Source organism: Sinocyclocheilus grahami, unplaced genomic scaffold (assembly GCF_001515645.1).
Source record: "Sinocyclocheilus grahami isolate Dianchi unplaced genomic scaffold, SAMN03320097.WGS_v1.1 scaffold599.1, whole genome shotgun sequence".
Taxonomy (NCBI): Eukaryota; Metazoa; Chordata; class Actinopteri; order Cypriniformes; family Cyprinidae; genus Sinocyclocheilus; species Sinocyclocheilus grahami.
In genome coordinates, this window is record NW_015505778.1 from 175,491 (window position 1) to 192,448 (window position 16,958).

Here is a 16,958-nt window from a genome sequence, read left to right on the forward strand (position 1 = left end):
ATATATATATATATATATAATTTTTTTTTTTTTTACATTATATACTAACACAGGAATCCATCAACATTTAACATTGTTGCAATTATTCTGCTTGGGATCTTTTTAAGTTCATATATCATTGATATGCATTTACAGTACCACAATCCCTTAACACTCAAAGGAATAGTTCACCCAAAAATGAAAATGTCCTGATTATTTACTCACCCCCACGCCATCCAAGATGTAAATGACTTTCTTTTTTCAGCCAAATAGAAATTAAGGTTTTGGAGTAAGTAAACAGGGTCCAACATAGACCAACATTGAAGGCAGCTTCAAAGTGATCCACACAACCCCAGTCAACAAATAAGGATCTTCTCTAGTGGAAAAAAAAAAATCCGTAATTTTCAGGAAAAGAAAAAAAAAACATACATGCATGCATAAATGAAACAATTCTAATCTATACTTTTCAACTACAAATGGCATTCACTTGCATTAGATGAAGAAATATCCTGTAATGTTTTCCATGGAATCTGCATCTTGCATGGTCTGGAGGTGAGTAAATAATCAGGACATTATCATTTTTGGGTGAAATATTCCTTTAAATACAACACTAATGATATCCAAGGGTTCTGTAGCATGTGTTTACACAACCAACTGCAGCATGCTTCTACACTTCATCTGCACAGAACAAGCTGCATGTCCAGATGATGCTCTGGAGTTCTACCACATGCTTCTTCTTCACAGTCCCCCTAACATCATCTGGATCCTTCCCATTAACACACGACCAGCTGGTGCTCCATTTCACCTCATTAACTGCCCCCACTTTCTAGGGCTAAAAATGTTACTCTGGGAATGAAATTGTTGCACTTGTATGCCCTCTGTAGACTTCTTGTTCCTTACACTACTGTAACACATCAGAAAGCATGTTAGATACAAACCTACTGGAATTCTGTAGAACATTATAATTTCAAAACAGAGTTATTATAGTTAATTTAAACCATAAAAACATTTGTATTACTTGAAATAAAATAAATAATAACTAAAATAAAATAGATATCATTATATAACATAAACCATTGAATTTGAAGTACTAAAATAACTAAAACTAAATGAACTCAAACTAAAAACTTAATACAAACATGTTTTTTATTTATTACCATAAATCAGATAACATAAAAAGAAAAATGTAAATTAAAATATTAACACAAACTATAATAGTATATATATATCAAGGATACTAAAAATGCTCCAAAAGGACGCATATATATATATATATATATATACACAATATTAACAGGTGGTATATGCCAGAGAAAAGAAAATGGCAAGAATTTACAGTTTAAAAAACAAATAGGATTAAAAGCGCCCTCTAGTGGAGAAAACATCCCCATACAGAGATAAGTAAAGATTTAATTAACTTGACCAAATGCAAATAGCATCAATAATACAATACAACAACATCAGTAGCTTTAAAAAATTATAAATTATATGTACACGACTTACAAAAGAGGACAATAAAAGCAGTCAAAACTAACAAAAGAGCAACAATATAAAAGTGCAAATGACAAGTCTCGGTTAGCATAACGCAGTACACGTAGCAAGGTATATATATATGAATATCATAGTAAGATGGTAAAATGAAGATACATAGGAAGCTGTAGCAATCATGTTTGCTAACTGTTACATTTATGTCTTGTACAGTATATTTTTCACTGCTCTGTGTAATTGTTTTATGTACCATCCTGTTTAGTGTTTTGTCTGGCAGAAATGATCTTAAGACTTTAAACAAGACATTAATAAAGTGGTTAATGAATGTCCTGAATTTTGAAACCCACAATGTAGCACACAAACCTCACAAGGGACATTATTCTGTATCTAGTCCATCCCTTCCTTTTCTCCATGAGCACTGCCCCAAAATGAACATGAATCCCATTTATCATGCATAGCAGAAAAGACCAATTAAGCACGATTGATGAGGCTCTGTCCTTCTCGCAAACCATTTACAAGAACTGGAGACCAGGCGCAGATCAAAGTGTCTATGCCAATGCGGACGTGAGAGATGTGATGCTAATGTGGAAGGCCAGAGTCTGGATCTGCAGTACAAGCCACCGTTAACCCTGCAGCCTTTTATCAGGACAAGAAAGATAACACACTTTCCATTCTCAAGTGCTTTTCAAGCAGCTTGTTGATTATATAAGGAGTTCTACATGAGAACACACAGCATCAGAGACGATCATTATTTGTCAAAGAGATCGCTTTTTTATCAGTCACAAGAACCTGAGTTTACAGTGCATAAAATAAGAACAAATGTTAAATGTTATAAGGTTTAGGTTCAGATTCATACATATATGTAACACTATATATATGTATATAGGTTGTTGTGAAATATTATAAAAAATATAATTTATTCCTGAATTTATTCCTGTGCTGCAAAGCTGAATTTTCAGCATCATCACTCCAACTCCAGTCTTCAGTGCCACGTGATCCTTCAGAAATTATTTTCTTTAATATGTTGATTTGTGCTCAAGAAACATTTCTTATTCTTATCAATGTTCAAAGCTATCGACATTTCTGCTGCTTAATATTTTTAGTGGAAACTGTGATACAGATACACTCAAAAGTTTGGATTAAGATAGATAAATAAATACATTTTATTCAGCAAGGACACATTCAGTTTATCAAAACAGTAAAGACATTTATAATGTAAAAAATATATATATATTTCAAATGCTGCTTAATTAAACTTTCTTTCGATTAAAAGAATCCTACAAAAAAGGTTTGCCATCAAAGAAATAAATTATACATATACTCTCTCAGACACACACACATTCACAATATTACTGTTCTTTCACAATATATTGGTTCTTTCAAAAACATTTAAAAAATATTAAATAGCAAATAGCAAACAGGAAAAATAGTAGATTAATGTGCATTGCATTTTATGCATGCCTTAGTCACATACATACATATATTTCAGAGGAGCTTAATTTAAACCTAAATGTGTTAACTGCACTTTTTCCACAATAAAAAGACCCCTAAATGAATAGTTCATATGAAAAGCTCCAGTCATATCAGTGGCCTAAAAAAAAGCTTTTGTATCCCACATGGGGCTGCTCCCCACCATGTTGAGATCACATGACACAGACAAATACTACTCACTCAATTACCCTCTGTCACTTTTAATTGCTGAATAAATTATTTAAATAAATATATGCTTGTAAGTTACAATGGCATCTTGAACCAAAAACATTATCTTTTCCATCCACACTTCATGAAAGGTCTCAATATAAACCCTCTGTCATATCAGTGACAGTGCATCAGGTTCCTCAGTTTTAATAGTGACCCTTCGAGGGATGATGATATTTTACTGACATCTAGTGGCTACTAACAGGAAGTTATTTCAGTTTTGGGGCGCTTTAAGGACAGCCAATAGTTGAAACTGCTTATTATAATCCAAAACTGCACTTTTTCATTTTATTACATTCAAAAGCAAAATGAAAATGTCGCATTGATCTCAATAATATTAAGCGAGCTACAGCTCCCGCTGACCCCTGCAGAGGTTAAGATACTCATTTACAGAAACAAGGTTTACTTATTCCCACTAAATGTGACATTCCATGTGTTTCCAGGAAAAGTTGAAAGTTACAATATATGAATCCTAAATATAGCAGTGAATATCTGTGACATTAAATATTTAACAGCCAGCATTAAATATTCAGCAAGGTTAGGGTTGTACAGAAGGGCTATTGGACACTGAGCAAGAGTGTGAAAGCGAGCTTTTATGACTAAGAGCATTAGACCAGATGACTGGACTTTTACTGTATGTTAATACATTATTATAGGAAGCTACAGCTCCCGCTGACCCCTGCAGAGGTTAAGATACTCATTTACAGAAACAAGGTTTACTTATTCCCACTAAATGTGGGACATTCCACGTGTTTCCAGGAAAAGTTGAAAGTTACAATATATGAATCCTAAATATAGCAGTGAATATCTGTGACATTAAATATTTAACAGCCAGCATTAAATATTCAGCAAGGTTAGGGTTGTACAGAAGGGCTATTGGACACTGAGCAAGAGTGTGAAAGCGAGCTTTTATGACTAAGAGCATTAGACCAGATGACTGGACTTTTACTGTATGTTAATACATTATTATAGGCATTATGGACCAACATTTATATATGTTAATGTCAGCTAATTATGCATCCATATAACTTGAAGCAATACTATAAACACTTTACATTCTATTACAATTTAGAGGCAAAACTGGTGATAGTAAACACAGAAGCATTTTAAAACACCTCCAAAATGGATTTATTCCATTAATTGACACTATTGACATTAATTGGTTTTTTTTTCTTTCTGAAACCACGTGTTGCACTGTAGTGTAGTGAGTAAAGTTGCTTTAAACTACGATGCAGTTTCTTCGGTACTAAAACTTACCGAAATATACCAAGTTAATGACGTACACATGACCAAAGCTTCCAAGCAAGTTTTAAGAACTGATTTCTACAATTAAACACAATGGTGACACGTGAAAACCATCTGCATTTGTCAAACACACACATGCACACACACACACACACACACACACACACACACACACACAAAGAAAAAAAAAATCAGCACCCTTTCTATGCTTTGCACTAATCAAAAGTTTCAAGTCATTTTTCGCAGTCCAAATTTAGGCCAGTATAGTATAGTATAGTGTAGTATAGTGTAGTAGTGTCATACAATGTGGTAATCCAGTCTTGCATATACCTTTGTTGCATAGTATTGTATAAAGCTTTGCATTGTATAATTAGTTGTATAGTATAGTATAGTATAGTATAGTATAGTATAGTATAGTATAGTATAGTGAAGTACAGTCACGTGTGCAAAGGTTACACTTGATTTTAAGGTGATGTTGTTACAGTGCAATTGCAAATGTAACTATATGTACATACTATAATGTTAAGTGTTAGTTTATGGTTAGTTACTTGTAATTATTGCTGTTATTATAGCAAGTACATATAACATTGTAACGACGGCACCTTAAAATAAAGTGCATAATAGCATAATCACACTGCGAGGTAACTGAGACTCGATTCGGACAGAAAGCATCCACAGCTTGGTTGTGACACCAGTGTAAAGAATATTCGTCTATAGTTGGCAAATGAAGGGCTCTTACCTGTCCGACTTGGGGTGTTTGCGCAAGTCCTGGAAGGACCTGAAGGTCTGCGGTTCCGCGGAGATGCCCTTCGCGCGCCTGGTTCTGGGTCCAATAGCGCTCGGCAGCACTGACTGACATTTGTGCAGCTTTCTCTTCAGTTCATTCACCTCCTGCTCCTTCACCAACAGCAGCCTCTCCATCTCCTTTATCCGCTCCTCTTTTATCAGCAGCATCTTGGCAAATTCTTCGTCTAATTCGCTCATTTTTGAAGTTTGAACCGAAGAAGACTGAACACAACTCCCGCTGAATGATGAACTCTTATCAGTCTAGAAAGATTTACTTCAGCGCAGAGCAACTGCGCTCCGTGCGCACCCTTCCTGCAGACTAGGACGATTAGATGTCCCTCTCCCTCCTTCCCCAGAGAAACCTGGACTCCGCTCCAGTCTACCGCAAACGCTTTCTTAACACGCGCTCGAGCCTCAGATAGAATCCATTTTCATATGATATGATTGGTGGTGACGTGCTTTAGTGTGTAAGTCTATGCAGCACTCAGTATTCACACAATAATCTACAGAAGCAGGCAAGACAGCGTGTTCTTAAAAACAGTCAGATTATTACTTTATTGTTTGTTTTTGTTTGTTTGTTTGTTAGGTTGTTTGTTGTTTTTACTGAAATATAAACAATATTTATTTTTATTAAAAAAATAATAAATTGTATTGAAATGTGTTAGTTTGGTTGTTGTTTTTTACTAAAATATTATTTTTATTTGTTATTTATTTATTTATTCATTAATTCATTCATTCCCTCATTTATTTATTTGTTTATTTATTTATTTATTTATTTATTGTTTTTATTATTTATTTATGAGTTAGTTTTAGGATCTGAGCTCTAGCAATCTATTAAGAAGTTATAATATATTTATTCTGGCTTCTTCAGGTCATCCCATATAGTTATGTAACCGGGATGCACCGACATGAAAATTTTGGCCGATACCGATAACCGATTATTCTTTATTTTTGAAGGCCGATAACCGATATGTTGGCCGATAAATCTATATCCAAATTGTTATATACTTTTTGAGAGCCTGATTACAAAATAGGTCTCCTCATTAAAAGCCACATCCCAAACACTTCAACATAAGCAGCCTAGTTTGAACGGTGTACGTTTTAAAAATATTTTTACTCTCCCATTACCAAATTTAGTCATAAAAAAGTCTTACAAATAAATCTGAATGGAAACATCTCAAATATCATATAATGCATATTGTGGCCTTATCTCAGTACCCAGTCATCCACAAAAAAAGAGCTAAAGTTAATCTTTACAAACCCACTGATCTGAAATATGGAAAAAGCTTTCGCTGTTAAACCCTATAGACTAAGTCTTTAGTGCACAACACCTATGTTACTGGGTCAGTTTTCCATTTTGACTTTATTAATTCATTCTTAGCAAAGTTCTAGCAAAAATGTAGCTTATTTTGTTTGTTTAGTTATTTTTCTAATCCATCTGACTGATCAGGTCACCTTGACTTCTGTTCTCTCTGCTCTGTTTATGTCACATAAGGGAAAACCTGCTGTGATTCACAAAATTTGAGCATGGTTGGCTATCTCATCCCAATGAGGCAATGCCATCCGCAGCTCTCTAGGGGAAGGAGTATCAGTTTTCAGACAGACATTCAATGGTCTGACAGTCAATGGTCTTCCTGTAATGCATACGATTTCTCTCATAGAAACTGTAGAGCGTTCCTATAAGTGAAGACAGGATGTTGCAAAATCAATAATGTTTTTTTCTGCATCATTTGCCTCTACAGCAGGATTGATCTAAATGGAGGGAGGAGGAGGCGTTGTCTGAGCTGATGTTGCTGAGAGACTGTGATGGGAAAGGAGGGGGCTGGGACTCTTAACTACAGATTTACTCAACATGAATGCAGAAGAGCACTTAAAGGTATAGTTCACCCAAAAATGTAATTTGTGCACCCTTATGTCCATACAAATAGTTCATACATACTGTACAACTTGTGAAATATAGTTCAAGAGTTTCAATTTATATAATAGGTTTATGCAACAATCATACCAAAATTTAAAGGAATAGTTCACCCAAAAATGAAAAAAAATAAATAAATAAAAAATGCTGAAAATGTCCTCACCCTCATGCCATCCAAGATGCAGATGTGCTTGTTTCTTCATCAGAACAGATTTAAGAAATGTAGTATTACATCACTTGCTCACCAATGGATCCTGAATGGGTGCCGTCAGAATAAGAGTCCAAACAGCTGATAAAAACATCACAACAATCCACATGTCATCCAAACCACTCAAGTCTATCAATTAATGCCTTGAGAAGCAAATCTGTGTGTTTGTAGCACACACATCCATTATTAAAGCATAACTTGAATAGTCCACAATCCATAATAACACTTCATCCAATGAAAAAGTCACATGTTGTCTTCTCATTAAAATCAATCGGCACATTTGTTTGGAACTGTTTTGGGAGGTTTTCACTTGTAAACTGTGCTTGGTCTGTGCATATGTCTCTTCTGATTCAGATTAAACAACTGGAGAAAGCAATATTATGGACAGAGGACTTGTATTTTAGCTGGAAACAATGGATGTCTTGATGGATTTGTTTCTTACAAACATGCAGCTTTTTGTTTCACAAGACATTAATATGGAAAGGAGTGGTTTGGATTTCTTGTGGATTATTGTGATGTTTTTATCAGCTGCTTGGACTCTCATTCTGACGGCACCTATTGACTGCATAGGATCCATTGGTGAGCAAGTGATGTAATGCTACAGTTCTCCAAATCTGTTCTGATGAAGAAACAAATTCCTCTACATCTTGGATGGCCTGAGGGTGAGTCAATTTTCAACAATTTTACATGTTTTGGTGAACTATTCACTTAAGGCATGCAGATGCATCATGCCAAGTATGATTGTTTTGTTTATCATGATAATCTTCACAAATGAACACAACTTTTATGGATTTTGAAGCCTAAATGCAATCATCAGAAGTAAAAAGCTACATGTAGGCTATAAATGAACTACACCACAGTTACAAGACTTCAGCCTCACCACCATGAACAACTGAACAACTCTTTCAGTCTTTACTTTAAAAAATGTCCCTGAAAGTTTGAGTTAGAATAGATTGCAACAGTGTGATTATAAACTATAAAGATGTAAAAGTTGACTAGTGAGTAGATGAGTTTACCTGTTTGTCATGATGACATTTAATGTTCCCAACAACCTCTGTAGTCCCATTTTGCCACTTGTTAGCAACAGCCTTTTTCAAGACAAGAAAAAAAGTTTACAAATATTGTAAACCACAGACCTTATTTCAGGCATTGAACCAAAAACCCACTGAATTTTGGACGATGGAACCAGAAGTGATAAATACTAACTTGTTTCTTGGTTTTGGCCTACAAAAGCACATTATCCATGCTGAACTTTATTTGTACGGACAGTCCATTATTGTTTTTGCTGTCCTCTTTGGAGCTTGACAGGCATGTATGAAATGTTGAATGGATGAAAGCTGCATGAAGATTCCCCAAATATTTGATTCCTCAAATCCTTATGATATGAGAGTGAGTAAATAATGACAGAATTTGAACTGTTCCTTTGACCCCAGAGAGAGTTAAGGAAAGAACTACTGCTGAAAGTCATCATGATGTGGGCATTGTTTGTTATTTTGCAGCTTTTCAATGGGACTTCAATGACAGGGATTTATTTTTAGGTCAGCACCCTCACTCTGATCCCCTGTGGTGGAACAGATTACTTCCGTGGCTGTTATAATTGCCAGGGGATGAAGCTCGTCTTTTCAACACCTCTCTCATCAGCTGAAGCTGCATTGCTTGGATCTCACTGCTGCCAGGATGTGATTCTCAAGTGCCCTCTTACAAATTCCTGAAGGATCCAGCTGAAGAATTGACAGAAGACTGGAGTAATGATGCTGAAAATTCAGCTTTGCATCACAGCAATAAATTACATTAAAAAACATATATAAATAGAAAACAGGTATTTTAAATTTTAATTTTACAAATTCCTGAAGGATCCAGCTGAAGAATTGACAGAAGACTGGAGTAATGATGCTAAAAATTCAGCTTTGCATCACAGCAATAAATTACATTAAAAAACATATATAAATAGAAAACAGGTATTTTAAATTTTAATAATATTTCACAATATTACTGTTTTGATCAAATAAATGCAGCTTTGGTGAGCATAAGAGATTCATTTCAAAAACTTTAAACACTTTTGACCTGTTGTAATAAAGTCCACTGCCGGCAAGCTTACTGAACCCATGTGCAGCTTTTATTTACAAGACTTGAACTATACAAATATAAACAAAGACCTGACTTGATTCCAAACCATGAAATAAACTTGAACATGAACACAAAGACTCACCCAGTAGCAGTTACACAAAACAAAGCTAGACAAGAGACAATGGCAACATGAGGGCTATATATACCAAACAAAGGGTCACATGACATAATCCAACTAATAAACACATGACACATAAACTAGACAACCAATGAAAACAGGACACATACAACAAAGGAGCCAATAGGTGCGTTCGACCTGAAGCACGGCTACAGACGGCAGTCAACGAGAGTAGCCGCTTGCAGTCGGGGGCGGAGTTGAAAACGGAGCAATCAAGCCGGACACTTTCTGCTCCCGTTAGTGAAGCTCGCGCGGTGTTTGCATACTCTATCACAGATGAAGTGAATTAAATGCTATATTTGTCAAATATACAGACGTTTCAGAAACGTTTTCATGAGCAACAGATATATACTGATTATATACTGCTTAATACATCGCCATCTGTTCAAGAATAAAGTTCAATTTAAATATATGCTATTTAAATACTAATAAAGTGGCGGAGCATCAGTGTTTTATGATAAACGTGACTCAATATAACATTGCGACTACAGTAAAAAAAGCTTTTACTGTTCTAAAAACACAGATTTGTGGCTATTATTGGAATTCAAAAGGTTAGAATAAACCCGAAACACACGTGATAGTTGTCATGCGGTGAATCTGGCCAATCGTCAAATGGCTGTGTCGTCATCAACGCTCCTGCAGCCGCTCTGGAGAAACTGCGCCAGCTGAGTCAGTGACACATGACAGTGACGTGGCGTCGGCGCCGTCTCAAGTCGGACAAAATTACTAACCGGCATGCACTGCTTCAAGTCAGATTGCGACTGTGTAGTGCTGCATGAAGTCGAACGCACCTTTTAGCTGGATCACATGACGACAGTGGAAACACATGACAGGAACAAGTACTAGAAAATACAAAATAAAAGACAAGAAAACAATGAACATGAAACAAAACCCAAAACTAGTGTTACATACCCCCCCCCCCTCTAACGGTGGCTCCAGTCGCCCTGCAGGAACACCCACACGAAAACAAAACCCAAACAAGTGTCTGTGAGGGTGTTGTAACAGGGGCAGTCTAGGAGTAGGGAAGGAGGGCCAGGCCCATGAAGTGGGATAGGACCTGGATCATGGCATGGACCGTGGAGCAGTGGCAGACCTGGAATGTAAAGCAGAGCAAGGGCAAGTCCATAGGCCATGGAGGAATGGTGGACCTGGACCGTGGAGCAATGGCAGGTCTGAACCATGAAGGTGGCCCTGGGCTGTGGAGCAATGGAGGACTCTGGAGCGAAGGTGGGCCTGGACAGTGGAGCAACGGTGGGCCTGGACCAAGTAGCAGTGGCAGAGACCATGGTGGAGCTGGCAGAGCAGGAAGCCAGGGTGGAGTCGAAGACCACCAGGGCAGAACAGGCGGGGCTGAGGAACCCCACGGTGGAGCAGATGACCACCAGGGTGGAGCCGGCAGAGCAGGAAGCCAGGGCTGAACAGGCGACCAAGGTGACGCCTGCGTAGCAGAAGACCACCACAGGTCAGGAGGCCATGGCGGAGCAGACACATGGACAAACCACCTGGTTGTGACAGCACAGGCAAACGGTTTGTTAAGTGGCCTCCGTGCCCACAACATGACATGACAGGTAGAGTGGTCCGAGACGGCCTCCATGGCCGTCACAGGACAGACAAGGGGTTCAGAGACAGCCTCCTTGGCCATAACCGTACAGGCAGAGTGTTCAGAGATGACAAGACGTTTCATCAGCTTGAACAATTGGTATGTTTTTAAACAACAGTACAGTCTGTGTTTCTGTTCTCCACAGCCTCATTTTCATTCCTGTCAAAAATTAAACATGGCGCTACCTTGACGAAGTCAATCTGTGACATTTAGATCCTCTGTTGGTCAAACGTTTTCTTTTGAGTTGCTAAACTTGGTCTTTAGAAAATATAAACTTCTTCGCATGAACTTCTGTTTTCTGGTTTTCCGTGTTTGTATTTATATGAATGGAAGTGAATGGCCAAAACTCGTGCTTTTGATTGTTGGACTAGTTGGGATGCTCTAACAAATTGTTTGCACTTATTGGTTAAGGTGGGTCATTGCTTTAGTTGCATTTCTAATCAAAGAAGATGGAAGATGCTAATTAAAACAGTAAACAAAGGTGGAAACAGCAAAAATGAAAATGCAAGAAGGTACAAGGGTTATTATTTTCATATAGTGTATTACATAGTATATTACAAACCAAGCAAAAGCTGCCCAGTTCTCCTTAAGAAAGCCAATCTTTGAAACATATAACTCAAAGCGGGCTGGGTTGTTAATTAACATAAATGTGCTACTGCAGTACTTCATAATATGGATAGCAGGCTATCAAATATATTTAAAAATGCTTTAAAATCGCTTGTTATCTTCTATTATGGCTCTCATCATCTTGCCTATCAGCACACATATCTGAAGGTGCAGTTAACCTGAATTTAAATCAGATAAAGGTGAACTCATGGTATTTCCATGCAGATATGCGATTTGAGAGAACAAAAGTTCACTCCCAGCTGATCTCGCAACAATCATGTCTGTAATTGAGTCTCCTTATGCTTATGAAGAGTGAGTTAAATGGCTTGGTTATTCCAGTGGGAAATGATTCTATTAGCTACAGTACACTGTGTCTGGGTACAAGAGCAACCTGCCAGAGAGGACTGTATGAACAGTTCACCCAAAAATAACAATTAAAGCCCATCACTGATATGCTTTCCCTGTGCTATAGCTTTCATTTGTGGTGGTGTTCTTAAACTTGGTAATACGACACACAAGAACTTGGTGCAACACGTCTAAATGTGACATTCATGTGGAGTCAAAAAATTGTAATTACAAGTTCCAAGCACATGCGGGATCAAGTAAAGTCGCATTTACAAGTGGGAAACTTGGAATTCAAGATGCTACATGAGTTGCAGAATTGTGGAAGGGACGTATCGATTTCAAACACTGATCTATAATATAGATATAATATAATAGATCTATAGAGATCAGTGAGTGGAACGTTAATAAAATGTTGCGGAAAAAGTGTGAAGTAAACCACTCAACTTCCACAGCCTGCTTTATGTAACAAAACCAAATTTAGTTGTTATACAATATATAAATAAGTTATAGAAATTAATATTTTTCATCATTTTGAAAGTTATTTGGGTTTATTGTTGACAATATAATTCTTTTGTTTTATTTTGGCTGCATCTGTGGTACGTTTCCGACTTGAATGTGCCGCGTCATAACAACGAATGCTCAACCGACAGTATGCTCTTGAAAGCAATATAACAACTGAGATCCTTTTTTTTTACCATCTCCAAAATTTGCATACAATTTTGGCATTTTCACTTAGTGGCACTTGCATGGAACTTTCAAACAGGTTGTGAAGCTACTGTCATACCATTCCCTTATTCAGCTGGTGAATTTCACCCTGGCATAAATGAATAATGAATGTATGAATATATACATAAAAAAAAATAATAATAAAAAAAAAAAAAAAAAAAAAAAAAATATATATATATATATGTTAGAAAAAAAAATAGTGTTGGTTTTCTATGGCTAATGAACATTTTAGTGCCAAAAATGTGGTAATTATCACCTCACACACATAGTTTTGATTTAAATGTATCATTATATCTGGTCTAGCAGTTATATATGGTCTAACCACACAAATTTGATATTTCAACCCTCCCAAAGCTCAAATCTGATCAGTAAATTCTGCATGCGCAATTGATCGGAACTCCAAGCAGCTGCCATACTACTCTTCATTTAAAATGAATCACTTCCTGTCTATTATTTGTTGGAAATAGTGAAGGGTGGCTTAAATTTCTGCACTGTATGGCTTTAGAGGACTACTAATATAACTCATAACTCATATGGATGACTTTTATTTTGCCTTTTTGGAGTCTGCCAGCATAAAGACATTCTTCCTAATATCTCATTTTGTGTTTTTTACGGAAAGTATATAAAGTAAATAAAGGGTCAGAGTTTTAGGTGAACTATTTTTTTTTAAAGTCAGTGAAAGTGATTTTGTGCCTCTTTGAGATGGCACAATAAAGTAACGTTCACTTGCAGAATGCAAGCTTCTAGAGGGCACATAAGTTTTAAGTAATTAATTTAGGTAAAGGGGTGCAGAGTAGAGGTCTTCTTGGGTCCTAAAATCTGTACCCGACCCGAATCACTTCTTACCCGAACCCAATTGTGCATAGCCTAAATATATATTTTTTTAAAGAAAAACCCGTCCCGAGACAGACCCGATGAAATTAAGTGCTGTGATGTGATGAAATTAGACCCGAGTCCAACTCGACCCGACGGCATTTATTTTCAAACCAGAACATAAACGGCATTGACGTGTGTACAGCCTGCTGCTCCGCAGTCAATCAGGAAAAATCCCGGTGTCCTGCTGACTGATTTGGCCGCTTCTCCATTACTTTGATTTATTTAACATGTATTACATTTATTACTACTTTATAGTGCCTGCCTGATGGACACAAGTTATTTCTGAGCTTGACTTTCAATTGTGACAAGTGGATTTGAAAAATAAATGTGATAGTTTGATAAAAAATTAATTGATAGCCTAATAATTCATGGATTCGCAAGTGTTGTCTGCAAGCTGATCTCCGGCGAAAGGCTTCTGCACACAAAAAAGAAAAGCCCTGCATGAACACGCAGCATAATGAAGCAAGTGGATTTTCCTATTGGATCTCATAAATCTACAAGATGATTTCTGTGTGCGAGGTTACAAACGCATGCCCCTTTTCTATGTGCATTCCTCACTTAACACGAAAGTAAAAGTAACCAACGCATTCGGGATAGTTTAAAAGAAGTCGGGTCTAATTGGGTCCATTTGGAAAAAGCATGTTTATTTTAAATTACCCGAGACCCGAGGCCAATAATACCGAACCCGACCCGTGTCCGAGGTACTCGTTGAAGTATTGGACCCGGACACGAACCCGCTCGGGTCTCGGGTCGGACCTCGGGTTTTCAGATCCAGGTGGACCTGTGAAGACCTCTAGTGCAGAGCCAGCGTTGGTTTTGTAGGCAAACATTAATGCCTTGAATTTTATGCAAGCAGCTATTGGTAGCCAGTGCAAAATCGATAAACAGAGGTGTGACGTGCATTCTTTTCGGCTCATTAAAAACTAATCTTGCTGCCGTGTTCTGGATTAATTGTAAAGGGTTGATAGAACTGGCTGGAAGACCTGCCAAGAGTGCATTGCAATAGTCCAGCCTGGACAGAACAACAGCTTGAACAAGGAGTTGTGAAGCATGTTCCAAAAGAAAAGGGCCTGATCTTCTTGATGTTGAATAAAGCAAATCTGCAGGACTGGACAGTTTTAGCAATGTGGTCTGAGAAAGTCAGCTGATCATCAATCATAACTCCAAGATTTCTGGCGGATTTCTGGCTGTTTTTGAAGGAGTTATGGTTGATGTGCCTAACTGGATGGTGAAATTGTGATGAAATGATGGGTTTGATGGAACCATAAGCAGTTCTGTCTTGGCAAGGTTGAGTTGAAGGTGATGGTCTTCATCCAGCAAGAAATGTCTGTTAGACAAGCTGAGATGCGAGCAGGTATTGTCGGATCATCAGGATGGAATGAGAGGTAGAGTTGAGTGTCATCAGCATAGCAGTGATGAACCTAGTGATGACATGTAGACAGAGAAGAGAAGTGGTCCAAGAACTGAGCCCTGAGGCACCCCAGTAGTTAGATGTCGCAACTTGGACACCTCACCTCTCCAAGATACCTTGAAAGACCTATCTGAGAGGTAAGACTCAAACCACTGGAGTGCGGTTCCTGAGATGCCTTTTGCCAATAGGGTTGACAAGAGGATCTGGTGGTTAACCATGTCAAAAGCAGCAGACAGATCCAGCTAGATAAATATTGAAGATTTGGAATCTGCTCTTGCCAGTCTTAGGGCGTCTACAACTGAGAGCAAGGCAGTTTCGGTTGAATGTCCACTTCTGAAACCAGACTAGTTGCTGTCGAGGAGGTTGTTCTGTGTGAAAAAGGCAGAGACTTGGATGAACAACAATAGAAATAAATATATGCAGCTCATGAAGTGCATATTTAAAAACTTGAATGATTTTGTTTATAAGAAAAACATCTTTTGTAACTGCATCAACACAAATTAATGTTCTCCTCCCAGTGTATAAAGTGTCAGAGGAGGTCATCCAGAGGAGCACAAGCCATAGAAAAGAACACCGCTAATGATCCAAGACACACTGAACACTCTCACTGGAATCCATAAGCACTGCCTGTTTAATTCAGAAAACAGTTACATAACACAATATGAAGAAAAATACAGACTTCAGTGAAATGCAGTTGTGTAAAGCCTTATGGTGTGATCTTGAGTGTGTGTGAGTGTGTGTGTGTGTGTGTGTGTGCGTGCGTACGTGCGTGCGTGTGTGTGTGCGTGTGTGTGTGTGTGTGTGTGACTGTGATTGTAGGCTGTTACTGACAGAGTTTGAGTAAAGAAAGCCCAATTTGCACATGGACCAAACAGAAATCAATAGCACTCTGTAAAAGAAGCATTTTAAGACTCAATAGCTCTCATGCTTTTTGCTGTGCTGCATATATCCTCTTTGTTACTATTTGTGGAAGTGTTTTCAATATGTCTTAGACAATATGTCTTTCCATAGCCACATTTGCATTTAAAGAGACAAAGAGTTGTGTGAATCACTGAATGAATCACCTTTCGCCCCTCTGATTGGCTGAATCTGATAAAATCAAAAATAAAGCCCTCATCCACCCTATTTTCTTCAGACAGTAGGTTCTTTTTTTTCACAAGGGGGCGCTATTTCACTCGGCGTGCCATTTTGCTTGCTGACTCATTAAAATTCTATCTATATAAAAAATTTATGTTTATGAAATATAAAAGCTTTTGGTCTTCAGTTCACACTTAGTGAACTTCACTGTTGGATGTCAATTAATGCTGTATTCACATGAAATTCAGGTCAGTAGATCCTATGTAGCACATAGTGCACAGCAGAGTTTGTCTTGAGAGCACAGGGACCATGGGACCACTTGTCCATATCAAAGTCAAACAAACAAGTCAGGAGATAGCAAACACTGGGCCATGACAACAAGACATCAGCAGTAGCATGTTTACTTTGTCAATACCTGGTGTTGAGTGGAAAGTAAGAACAATCTAGGAGTTCAAAACAGAACATGTTTTGACATATACATCAGTTTTCAGACTCTCTGAGGCTCAGTGGTGGTCACTTGTAATGGTTTTGTTCTTAAAATATAAAGGCAGCTATATATTTTCAGTGGTAAAGACATTTATCCTGTGTAAGAAAAGTTTGGGAGTCAGTAAGATTTGGAAGATTACATTTCCTTGTGCTCACGAAGGCTGCATTTATTTATTCAAAAATACAGAAATGGAAATGTTCCATGGATGTTAAAAGTTCTTTATGAAACCATCAATGTCAATAAAGAATCGTTTTTTAAGAGTGTGA

At 37.5% G+C, this 16,958-nt stretch overlaps 1 protein-coding gene across 1 annotated transcript in view; it reads right to left on the minus strand.

Moving 5' to 3' along the window:
- prkg1b (protein kinase cGMP-dependent 1b) overlaps positions 1-5,394 on the minus strand; it is a 152,834-nt gene extending 147,440 nt beyond the window's left edge. Inside the window, exon 1 of the mRNA XM_016240741.1 lies at positions 5,150-5,394. Within this exon, the coding sequence (XP_016096227.1) occupies positions 5,150-5,394 (245 nt within the window). The remainder of the gene's footprint in view (positions 1-5,149) is intronic.
- Between the last annotated feature and the right edge of the window lie 11,564 nt (positions 5,395-16,958).